General features: G+C 41.9%; 1 protein-coding gene across 1 annotated transcript in view; it reads left to right on the forward strand.

Moving 5' to 3' along the window:
• The window catches only part of ZFYVE1 (zinc finger, FYVE domain containing 1), a 37,135-nt gene that overhangs the window by 12,997 nt on the left and 11,363 nt on the right, over window positions 1-12,775 (forward strand). The window contains exons 3-4 of the mRNA XM_004681720.2: window positions 3,253-3,757; window positions 6,484-6,698. Coding sequence (XP_004681777.1) covers window positions 3,253-3,757; window positions 6,484-6,698 — 720 coding nt within the window. The remainder of the gene's footprint in view (window positions 1-3,252; window positions 3,758-6,483; window positions 6,699-12,775) is intronic.

A 12,775-nucleotide genomic window follows, 5' to 3' on the forward strand; every position in this document is an offset into this window, starting at 1 on the left:
GCTCAGTCGATACTGCCATGCCTCCTGTGTGCCCAGGCTTTGTGCTATACCCGTTGCAAACTTGATCTCATTCTACAGCCAGGACTATAGAATCTGTTTTTGTCTTGCCTCCCTGAGACTTTGACAATTAAATAACTTTTCCAGTGACCCACAGTGCAAAGCCAGGCAGGCTTTCCAAACCTGTTGAGGGCTCGATGGAGGTTGGCAGGCAGAAGTTGGGGAAGGGTGGCTTTCGTGTCACTCCTGCTGCCGCTGTTGTATAAGGACCGAGGACATTTCAGACACTTGGTAGAGTTGGGTGGCAGTCAGTTGGCAGGACACTGTCAGGAAGCTTGTTTCCCACCAGAGATGGAGCAAAGTGGGATCATTGATTGCAAGTAGGCAGAGCAAGTAGAGTAGGGGCCTCCTACCCTCCTGGCCTCTTCCTTTCATAAAAGGGGTCTTCTTCTCTGCTCTTTTTTTTACCTTTTCCTCTTCTGACTGGAAACCAAAACTGCCACCAGATAGGCTTACTGGGGTTAGGGTGAATTGAATAGTATTTCAGATTGGCAGCAAGCGAATCTGAAAGGCATAAGGAAAAATGAAATATGTTATTCTTGTTTGTACATTTTCTCATTTGTCTTAGTATTTGATTAGCAGCTGTTACCCACTCAGGAGGTAAAAAAAGGTTAACATAACATAAAACATGTTAAATGTACATGTTAAATGATTGTCCAGGACTTGTGAGTAGAAAAACTAGCGTGGGGTTTTGAGTTCCTTCTTCCAGAATTCTTTGTACTGGACTCAGGTGCATACATGTGGGTGTGTGTGTTTGATATACCCTGTGACAGCTGTGACAGCAAATGCCAAACAATATCCCCAAATCTGATAGGGAGTGTTCAGTTTTTCTCCCAGACGCCCCTTTTCAGGTGCCTGCCCTTAACTGTTCTGATAGCAGTTGTTTTATGGGCTGACAGGTTCTTGAAGGAGTAGGTTTCCTTGTGAGAAGAGTCCTAGGCCTGGTCTTCTTCCCCAGGACTGTGTGAGAAGGTGGATGGCTCCAGTAGCTGGTCTCCCTGGGCGTATCTAGCTCTTGATGGTAGTTTTGTGGAGTTTTTGTTTTGTTTCACGTGCTGGTCAATGCAGCAGCTTGGAACCAGGCTGGCTAAGTGACATTGATTAAAAATGGCTGTTCTGTGTACCTTGTTCCTCTCAGTTTTCTGGGAAATCTGTGAGTCTGTCACCAGGCTCATTGAATCCTGCTATGTATTAAGCCCTCTGGGAGATATACAGAGCGATTATGCTATCTAGCAAGGTGACTGGTATCGTGTGTTCATTTGTTCATTTACCAGATATTGAATTCTCCCTGTGTGCTAGGCTGTGTCTCAGATGCTGAGAAGGCAAACATATGATAGACACAGTCATGCTTTCATGGGCATGGTGAAAGGCGTTGGCCCTGCAGTGGGCATTTGGTAAATTACTAGTGTCAATACGAACATATTAAGACTTAGTATAATAATGTGATATTAGTAATAGAACAATGAGGGGTTTACCATCTTGATGAGGTTATGGAAGTGAGGACTTATTGTAGTGCCACACTCAGTGGTCTGTACACATGTCTCCAACTGCTCTTTATCAAACCAGCACTCTTGAGATCAGGCGGGTGTTTTTTCTCTTAGGGCTTGGAGGCACTTGGTGTAAAGGTTAATCACTCCTTTATCTGGAGTAGAGCTTTACTTGTTTGGATTAGGAACTTTGACCCTGAGATTCTGTATGCTGTGAGTTGGGGGTCCTGGGTACCTTTCTAGAGTTCTATTCTGGGATTTCACTGGCACCCAGATATCTTGCTTCCTGGCTGGTCTTTTATGATGACTTCAATATCCTTTTAACCTGTAAACAGAGGAGTTAAGATAGATGTAGCTTGACCAGTAAGGTTTCTTGTTTTTTTGAAATAACTGTTTTATTGAGATAGAGAATTCATACACTATCAGTTTCACCCTTTTAAAGCATACAATTTAGTGTTATTTATATATTAATAAAGCTATGCCAATTGGACCACTATCTGATTCCAGAATGTTCTCACCACCCTAAATTGGAACAACGTACCCATTAGCTCTCACATGCTGTCCCCACCTTTTCCCGCCCTCTCAAAACCACTAACGTGCTGTTGTTGCCATGAATTTGCCTGTGTGGACATCTCATGTAAGTGGAATCAGTGAATATGTGGCATGTCTGGCTTCTTTCTTTTAGCATAGTGTTGTGATGGTATCACTACCTCATTCCTTTTTAAGGTTGAATTGTATTCCATTGTATGGATAGATCACATTCTGGTTATCCATTAATCAGCTGATAGACCTCTGAGTTGTTTCTACCTCTCATCTATTATGAACAATGTTTTTGTGAACATGCATGTTGAAATTTTGTGTGACTATGTTTTCAGTTATCTTGGATATATACCTCAGTGGAATTACTGAGACAAACATGGTAACTTTATGAGAAACTACCCCACTTTTCTGAGTGACTGTTCCATTTTACTTTCCGTCCAGTAGTGGCTAAGTGTTACAATTTCTCTATGTTCTTAACAATACTTACTATGACCTTTTTTTTATGATAGCCACCCTATCACCCTAGGAAGTGATAGTCATTGTGGTTTTGATTAGTTCTTACTGACTGTGCTGTCGAGCATCTTTTCATGTGCTTAGTGGCCATTTGTGTATCTTCTTTGGGAATGTCTGTCAGATTTTTTGTTTAAATTTTAATCAGGCTTTCCCCCTCTGTTTTGTTCTAAGAGTTGTTAATATACATACATAAGTCCTTTATATGTGGTTTGCATATATTTTCTTCCATTCTTTGGGTTGTCTTTTCACTGTCTTGATAGTAGCCTTTGAAGATGAAAAGTTTTTAATTTTGATCCAAGTCCACTTTATCTATTTTTTGGTTATGGTTGTATTGTTTTGGTTTCACATCTAAGAAATCACTAACCTAACCCAAGGTCACAAAGATTGCTTCTGTGTCACCTTCTAAGAGTTTTATAGTTTTAGCTCTTTTGTGACCACCAAGTTCTTAAACTGACTGAGGCTTTAGAAGTCTTGTTGGCTGCTTGCTAGGGATAAAGGTTGGTGAAGGATACTACTATCCTGGGGCTTCTTTTCCTAGCTACCTTGACATATCATTCCCTTGGTGAGTCAATTAAGGATCTTGACCCTGGACACATTTATTGTTCTTGCAGGTGTTTCCAGTTGTTTTACAGTTTCTGTATTTAACTTTTTTAAGGTGACAAATGAAGAGGAATTTATTAGGAAATTGGACTGCAAACCTGATCAGCATCTGAAAGTGGTTTCCATTTTTGGGAATACTGGTGATGGAAAGTCTCATACCCTCAACCACACTTTCTTTTATGGTCGTGAGGTCTTCAAAACCTCCCCTGCCCAGGAGTCCTGTACTGTGGGAGTGTGGGCAGCATACGACCCTGTCCACAAAGTTGCTGTGATAGACACCGAAGGGCTCTTGGGGGCTACAGTGAATTTAAGCCAGAGAACACGGCTGCTGCTGAAGGTTCTGGCCATCTCAGACCTCGTCATCTATCGAACTCATGCAGACCGGCTGCATAATGACCTCTTCAAGTTCCTTGGGGATGCCTCAGAAGCTTATCTAAAGCACTTCACCAAGGAGCTCAAGGCTACTACTGCTCGCTGTGGCCTGGATGTTCCCTTGTCCACCCTGGGCCCCGCTGTTATCATTTTCCATGAGACTGTGCATACTCAACTACTGGGCTCTGGTGAGTACATGGGGTACTGTACCACACATTGGTCTTTCTGGGCTAACGCAAGCAGCTGTTCAGCTGCAGAACAACTTGGTGGCCCAGAAAAACTTCTGATTAGTCATGTAAAAAGCTGCTGTGGTCAGGATGAAGATCAAGAATTTCTGACTGGCTTTGGCCATCAGGTTTTTGATACTCTAGATAACCCCTGTTTCCCAGGGATGGTGGGCTTGAAAGTGGGGATTAAGGGAATATTAAGGTAGTGAATATATTCAGCTTTATAAAGGGAAACAGATACAATGATAGTCGTAGACTGATAGGGGGTTTCAAGGAATTTACTCTTTTAAATTTTAGTTGTGAGATATTGCAGATATTTGTGTAGTGATGGGAATGAGTCATTAGACAGGGTACTGTGCACATGTCAGATAGAGAGGGCAGGAATAGTTGGAGTGATCCCCAAGGTGAAGCTTAGCCTTAGGAATGTGGACAGTGCATCTGTAATAATAGAGAACAATTTTTGGACTTCTTGTGGAAAATAGGTAGACAGTGGTGTTGTGCTCTGTGTGCAAGTTGTCTTATTCTTTCTATTTTCCTAGAGAAATGGGAAACAAAATCACCTGAGTGAGAGGATGATGCAGCAGCAGTAATTGGGGTGCAGGTAGAGACAGTAGTGTTTTGGCCACTAAAATAATCATATAATATATCCGTTCACTCCTTCAGCAGTTTATTAAATGCACAGTGTCATGTGCTGAGCACTGGGCAACCGAGCTGGGAAAAGAAACCACAGTTCCCATTCTTGAATAGCTCACCTTATCAAAAGTAATTTTTTTGGGGGGGCCCTCGGTGGCGCAGTGGGTTAAAACACTACTCAAAAGCACCAAGAACCTATTGCAGCCACTACAGCATGAGTTCGATCCCTGGCCAGGGAGGTGACCCAAAGGGCACTGCAGATCTCTCCTGACCCACCCACTGCTCCCCTCAGCAGTGTATTTCAGTATCTGCCTATCTGTTCCCCACTCTGTCTCTGGTGAATCCTCTCACCCCCACACCTTTGGCATGTACCCCTGCTCTGTATGAAAAAATAAATAATACATTTTTAAAAGATTTATTTCTTTATGCATACAGAACTGGCCAGAGGTTCAGGGGGAGGGGTGGTGAGAGGATTCACCATAGTCAGAGACGGGAGCAGAACAGACAGATTGACTAAGTACACTGTTGAGGGGAGCAGTGGGCGAGATAGGAGAGGTCTGCTGCGCCATGTGGGTCACCTCTGGGGTGGGGATCGAACTTGCACTGAAGCAGCTGCAGCCATCTTCGCATTGCTGCACTTTAACCCGTGGGCGCCACCAGGGCGGACCCAGTAAATAAATCCTAAAAAAAATAAAAAGTTATTATTATTATTATTTTTTGCATGCACTCTACTAGGTGAGTTAAAAAAGAAAGTTAACTTTCTGTATAGTCTTTGTTATTCAGCTGCCCCATTTTACAGATGAAGAAACTGAACTCAGAACTTATATCACCATAGAGATTCTATCTTAGTACAAAAATTGAAATTTAAAACAAGGTCTTCTAACTCCCTAGTCCAGAGGTGTTTCTGGATTACTGTTGCTGCTCCTTGAAACTTGGAGATGGAGAAAAGGCAGTGAGTTTATGCAGGATAGGAAATAAGATGCCAGAATTATGGGCAAATTCATAAGTAGATTTTCCTCTGCCTCAAAGATTTCCTGTTTAATCCCGTTCCTTTTCTGGATAGAGGATTTCTAGGTGGGAAGTCATAGGCAAATGAACTTGAACTAATATTAAGTGGAGTGATTTGTTTTTGTCAAAATATTAAATGAAACGAAATTAAAATGAAAAGTCATTCCAACTTCTAACTCTAAATTTTTATTGACTCCTTTTGTACTCCACTGCCCAAATATCTGGAGAAATGTTGGTGAGCTGGGGGCAAGCTAATCCCCTCATATGGGGGCAGTTGGCTACAGTCACAGCATAAGACAGAATTTTCAGAGCAGTTTTTTTTTATGATTGTTTTTTTATTGAGATGACATTGGGTTATAACACTGTATGTGATTTAGGGGAATAGGTTTCACCCCTACTGTTATGCACCCATAGTTCTTTACCCTAGGCCATTGGGCCCCCTCCCTGATTTGACTCCTCAGCCCCGCCCAAGTTACTTTCAAGCTACTTATTTTAAGTATTCACAGGTGGGTGACTAGTTTTATATGCCATGTGCTGGAAGACATTGGAGCTATTAGAAAGAATAAGGAACTTCTCAGAGTATCATGACAAGTACACTATGTTATTAATGTGATAAAAACAAGTTATATATATGTTCCTAAGTAACTAAATGCAGGTAGGAAAAGGTTAAAAATAAGTCCGAAAGGGTAAACATTGAACTGCAGTTACCTTGATGAGTATGAGGGAGCAGAGAACATACATTCTTTTATCCTTTGACATGTTTAGATTTTTTTACAACGGGCAGATTAAAATAAATACACTTTCCCTTGAAATATTAAAAAAAAGTGTACATGACATAAAAAGCGTATAACATGAGGAATTTTCACATCCTGAACATACCCATAAAATCACTACCAGCTGATTTCACTTAACCACAAAGGAACCCTGTCTGCACTCCCTTCTGGAATTCTAGTAGTTCTGGGGGTTTAGAGATGGAGTCATAGTATATATTAACCTTTATAATGAAACATAAGTGACTGTTCATATGCTGGTTTCTGCTCATGCAGATCACCCCTCAGAGGTGCCAGAGAAGCTCATTCAGGATCGGTTCCGGAAGCTGGGCCGCTTCCCTGAAGCCTTCAGTTCCATTCACTACAAGGGAACAAGAACTTACAATCCTCCCACAGACTTCTCTGGGCTTCGGCGAGCTTTGGAGCAGCAGCTCGAGAACAACACTACCCGATCTCCCCGCCACCCTGGGGTCATCTTCAAGGCCCTGAAGGTCAGTTGGCTCCTGCCCCCAGATACTGCTCACTGGGGTATGTGGGTGGTGAGAACACTCAGTTCTCCTCCGCTGTTAGTGCTGGTGGTTGGAAACCTGGCTGGAAAGAGTTCATAAGAAAGGAAGTGCCTGAGTAGAGTTTGCACCTGTTCAATGCCCTCATTTTGCCAGGAGTGCAGATACAGAGGAGTCTTGGTGATATGTCCTTCTATCAGAGAAAATCTAGGATGTTAGGGAATAGAGAAAGCCATTCATTTTTCTGTGGTTTGGCGTATCCCTGGTGAGTTGGCCACAGCCCTTCCTTGTGCTTTTCGTTATATAGATTCATCTTTTTTTTTTTCTTTTTACCAAAATTAATTTATTCAAGAAAGTAACTTTTGTTATCATGATAAATAGACAATTAGTATCACAGAAATTTTCCAGGACATAAAGCCAAAAACCCAATGTTCCAAATTCAGAGGACTATGTGTAGATAAGTTCATTTAAGTAATATGACCATACCCACTTTACAGCCAAGGAAACTGAGGTACAAAGAAAGGAAAATTGTTTACACACAGGTACCATGTGGGAGCAGGCATTTATTTAATTCTAGAATTTCTTTTTCATAACCAGGAAGACTTTCCTGTTTCTCAACAAATAAAATATTTTCTTGCTAGAGATTATTGCTCATGGAATGTTCTGACACTGGGACTTGCTTATTCTTTATTTAAAAGGGAGATTAGCCAAGTGTTCAGGAGATGATAAAGATGCACTGTTATTGAATTGAGACTTTCTACTTAACAGAATATGAAATTTTGAAAGAGAATTGAAATTGGTTTAGTTTCTGCTATGAAATTACTTATCAGCAAGACCTGTGCCACCTAAAACTTGTTTGTATACACTAGTGATGTGAGCCCCACCTTTTCAGAAGCTCAACTCCGAGCATTGTTTCTGTCTCTTGAAATTAGTGAATTGTTTTTCTTGTGATTCTCAGCATTAGTATTGGTGTGTTGTTTGATACAGTAAAATCCTGTTAGGAAGCACCTTGCCATTTACCACCCCTCTTCCCCTGTCCCAGTGGGTGATCTTGGTTTCTTTATCCCAAGAGCACCTGCCAGCTGGTGGGAGCAGTCCTCTCAACCATGACAAGTGCAGTGTAACCTGTTGGTCACCCTTAAGGAGCAATTGTTGCTCCTTTATCAGATAGGCTTGTAGGCCTCACAGGTGTCTGGGTAGGTGGTGACCCCTCCTGCATTCTTTTTTTTTTTAAAGATTTATTTATTTATGCACAACGAACTGGGGTACAGGCCAGAGGTGCAGGGGCGGTGAGCGGATTCATCAGAGACAGAATGGGGAGCAGAACAGGAAGATCAATGAAGTACACTGCTGAGGGGAGCAGCAGGTGGGTCAGGAGAGGTCTGCCACTCCTTGTGGGTCACCTCCAGGACAGGTGAGGATTGAACTCATGCAGAAGTGGCTTTCAATTCTTAATGTTGCATTAACCTGCTGCGCCACCAGGGAGGGCCCTCTCCTGCATTCTTACAACCATCAGCAGACAGTGGCATCAGGGGAAAAAGAATGAGGTGATTGAAAACTGATGTGTGGTGCTACTGATTATTGAAAACTGCCAGTCTAGAATTGGGTAGGTGTCTCAATGAAATTTTATCACACGTGCATTGGTTGAACATTCCTGGGCTCAGTGAAGCTGGGGAAAGTTTTCCCAAAAGATACTTAAAAGTTGTGATATCATCATGGGAATAAGACTTCTCATTTTAGGACTGTTTGTTGGGTGGTCCACTTAACATTTGTCTAATTCACGTCCCCTGACTTTCATTAAGAATATACGCCAAGGTTAGAAAATGTGGGTAAATAGTAAAGTATAATAGTGAGAACAAAGACCACCTGTAATTTCTCCACCTAGGGGTAGCCATTGTTAACATTTTAATGTGTGCCCTTACAGTGTGTGATGAACTGTGCATTAAAAAATAGCATATAGATGTAACTTTGTAACCCTTTCCCATGCACCCTTATAAATGTTTTACTGTATTACCACTGTTCGCACTATTCTATAATTTGCTTTTTTCATGTAATCATGCAACTTGGTTATTGCTATATTAGAACTTAAATGCCATCATATATTTTTAAATATGACATCAGCTATGTTGTATCAATGAGATTCTTCCTGATTGATGTGGCACTATTGTATTCAAAGGGGGACCCCCAGTGTGACTTTTCTTGCTCATTATTTAATGGGAAATAGGGATTTGGAAATGTGATCAATGAGAAAGAATGAAGGTGCCAGGGGTTAGAGAGAGCGATTTTCAGTCACTTCTGTTTTGCGGGTTGGCCATGTGTTTCTTGATTCATCCTGCTGACCTTCTGCCTTTCACTTACATTGTTCCCAAACCCCAGTCCCTTTTTTTCAGCTAGATTGTTTCTTGACCGCTTACTCCTATGCTCAGGTTCCATGGCAGCAACAGCTCAGATTTACTTTCTCTGAGCAGGTAAATCTGCTTTAAAGGAAAGAGATGCTGAGGTTCATATTAAATAGGAGACCTGAACATCAAATTATCTGTTGGTGTTTCACAGTTCTAAATATTGGGAGAACCATTTTAAAGTTGCGTTCATATAGACTTTATCTAACATATTCTTAAGTTTGTACCTCTAAATGTAGACACTCTGACTTTCCAATTCTGTAACATCAGGAAGTATTATTTTTATAAAGTTAGTATATTTTCTGGGGAGGTGGAATTATTAATCACATCAGGGTCTCCAGCATGAATCAGCAAATTCACTTATAGGGCTTGATCACTGGGACAAACCTTACAGGTACAGTAGAAAGAGCTTATTGTTGCCAAGGCAGCTGAAGTTTAAGATCAGCTGGTTTCTAGGCAACCTTTTCCAGCCTTGTTTCAAATACTTCCTAAGCTTTCTCAGTAGAAGCCCTTACCTGCCTTTCTCTTACAGCTTGGGACCTTAGGAGCAGGAGAGCCCAAGAAACCCTGGGATGATGTGAGGTTTGGAATTTTTGAACAAAGTGTATGGATCAGGTGGTATAATGTGTACCCTGGAAAGGAAAAATCCGGTTTTAGAGGAAGGAGGACATTTTTTATCTTTACCCTTGTGTCTAAAACACACTATCAACTTTTTTTCTTTTAAACTGTTACATTCTTATACTCTTGATTCTTACAGTCCTTCTGAAGCTTATTAAGGTCTGATTCATCACTAACTGCCAGCTTGTCAGTGACTGGTAAGGGCAGTGAAAGGTTTATTGTGTTACCCAGTATTCAAGAGGACTGGGGACCAGCATCAGCAGTGTTGAGGTGGTTTGAGTTCTTTTTCTGATGTCATAAGGGGTCACTGTTGCCTTGGTCAGTGTATGCCAACAGTGACTTTATCTAGGGCAGGCGACAGTGGAGGTTTCATGGGTGTATACACCATGCGGAGCAGGCTGCAGATTGTTCCATATCACATTTTGAGATGCTTAGAAATGCCCCCATTTTGCTGAAGAATTTTCAGAGATGTTCGCTACACTGTGTAGAGCTGGGACAGAAAAGCAGTGTTCCATTTACCGGGAGGTGGTAACCTTGAATTCTTCCCAGCTGTTGAACTCATGCTAAATGTGATCATTTTCTGGAGGAAAACTATTATCTAGTTCTTGTGGCAATCCTGCAGGGGGGCAAGGCAGGGAGGCTGGGGGGCCATGAGGCAGGCAGCAGCCAAGCCCTCCGGTCCCACAAATCTTTGAGCTTACTCTGGGTTCTTGCTGGCATTCTCTTCTGTAGTCACTCTCCTCCCATAGCCATCCTCTGTCTCCGAGTGACGCTGCCCTTATATCCCTGACCTCTAGATTGAGGTGTGTACACCCAAGCTCAGGGAGGCACAGTCAGGTGCACGGGCCCCGAGCCCACACTCCTAAGTCCTTCTGTGTTAACATGGCCAGGACTGCAGGTGATCCTCACAGATGCTCATGCGCAAAAAGCCTAATTAACTGACTTACCCTACACTAGTCCTTCCAGTTGCCTATTTAAAAGGAAAAACTCAGGTTAAAAATGCTTTCTTTGGTTTTCCCTATACCTCTGTGGTGGCTTGTCTCTTGTTTAGTTATTTTACCATCCCCCCTTTTTTCTTTGTCACCTCTTTAGATAAGTAAGCATCTTTTTCAGAGAATTACCCACAAATGCAAGTAGCCATGAAGACCAGTAAGCTATCATGGAAAGGGAATCCTCTATGTCTCCTGTGTGGTTTAGTAATGATTAGGTAGTGAAGGTATCTATGGAAGAAATGAGAAAATTCTGTGCATTGAAAACCAGTAAAAACATTAATCATAGCAGGTAGCTTTCTTTTTTGAGCTTCTTAATCTATGCCACCTGCTTCATATGGGTAATGTCATTTGATCCTCAAAGTGTGATCCATGATGAAGAACCTTCTTGAGGAAGGCATGGCCAGCACCACCTATTCTACCTCAGGAATTAGGGTTACAGAAAGTGCGAAGCTGACTAGGGGTGAGCTTCATGTTCTATTTATGCAAATTCTCCATTTAGTTTGATCTTATAGTTATTTACTATTTGTATAAAGGTAACTTCCCAAGCCTTACAGTGAATTGATGCATTAGGGATATAACACTGTTTTCCCATCACTTATCTCCAGAGAATTATGCACACACAGGCTTGAGAAAACAGCCGCAAGTGTCACTAGTAATTAGCCAATCAATAGTAGTTTGGCTTAAATTTGAGAGGAACTGTGGGCCTGGAATGAGGCCTGGTGCAGAGGCAGGGCCAGGGTGAGGAGTGGCGGCCAGGGGCTGTGCTTGGGCGAGCCGGCGAGTTTCATTCATTCCAAAGGTCCTACTTGAGTACCGAGCAGGACCTTTGCTAGCAGCAGATGGAAAGGTAGGGAACTTCTTTCACAGTGCTTATGACCTCGTTGGGGAGGTAAATTATATTTTTCATGCCCATACCTTTGCCTTATCACCTAATTCCTTAAGACCTAGTTCAGGTGTTGATATAGCAGCTCTTCAGAGAAGGCAGAGTGGAGTGGTTGAGCAGGTTCCGTCGGTAAGACCAAAAATTCAAAATGAGTCACACTTAGAAGTAGGAGAGCTGAGGATTACCACCTGGCCAGCTAGGCTGGCAGCAGGCTGTTTTATGGGGCTGTCTGTCATGCTTCAGGCGGATTTGTATGCCCTTGGCAAGTTCTGCCTCCCCTTGACACATTCCTTGTTGCTACTTTTTTTTTTAATATTATAATATTTTATTTTTACATCATTTTGTGACTTTTGCCATCTCAGTTGTAATCCCCTTGGGCTTCCCATCACCAAATCAACTGTGTGCCATCACCATAGTCCAGTGCTCCCGCCCCATCCCCCACTCCACCCCCATAAAATGTCTCTGGTATATAGTTGTTCATTATTACTATTTTTCCCTGGTCCCTTATGTTCCTGCGATGTGTAAAACTATCGGTATTTTTCTTTTTTCTTTTTGGCGTATTTCACTAAGCATGATCCCTTCCAGTTCCATCTATGGTGCTCAAAAGGCATGGGTTTATCTTTTTTGATTGCTGAGTAATTTTCAATTGTGTATATATACCACATCTTTTAAATTCAGTCATCTACTTTTGGACATTTGGGTTGATTCCATGTCTTTCCTATTGTAAATAAAGCATCCTCGCTGCTACTTTTACCCACCTTTGGGAACACTTGAGTTTGCAGCTTGTGGTGTTACAACTTCATTAAAAAATGGAATTTTAACAAAAAGGTTCTCAGTGAAGTTCCCTTTAGAGTTTGAAGACAGATCTTAGTTAAACTTGACCTGCTCTTTTTCCAGATCTCATGTTAAAACTGGTTTTGCTCATTTACTCAAGGAAGTAATACTGTGTCATTTTGTTTTGAGATACTTTTTCTTGAGTGGCATCTGACTGTCTCAGATGGAAGACTTAAAGAGAAACTTAGAACCGTGTTCATTTCATGACTTTTAAAACCTGGAAAGCCCACTTCTGTTTAATTCATTGTCGGAGACCAGCTCCAACTTTTGAGGTGTCTGGAGCCAACACAGGCAGGACCCTAAGATGGGAAGGCGTCAGCGTGCGGAGATTCCAAG

The sequence above is a fragment of the Condylura cristata genome, unplaced genomic scaffold (genome assembly GCF_000260355.1).
Source record: "Condylura cristata isolate star-nosed mole 26May11 unplaced genomic scaffold, ConCri1.0 scaffold00013, whole genome shotgun sequence".
In the NCBI taxonomy this organism is placed as follows: Eukaryota; Metazoa; Chordata; class Mammalia; order Eulipotyphla; family Talpidae; genus Condylura; species Condylura cristata.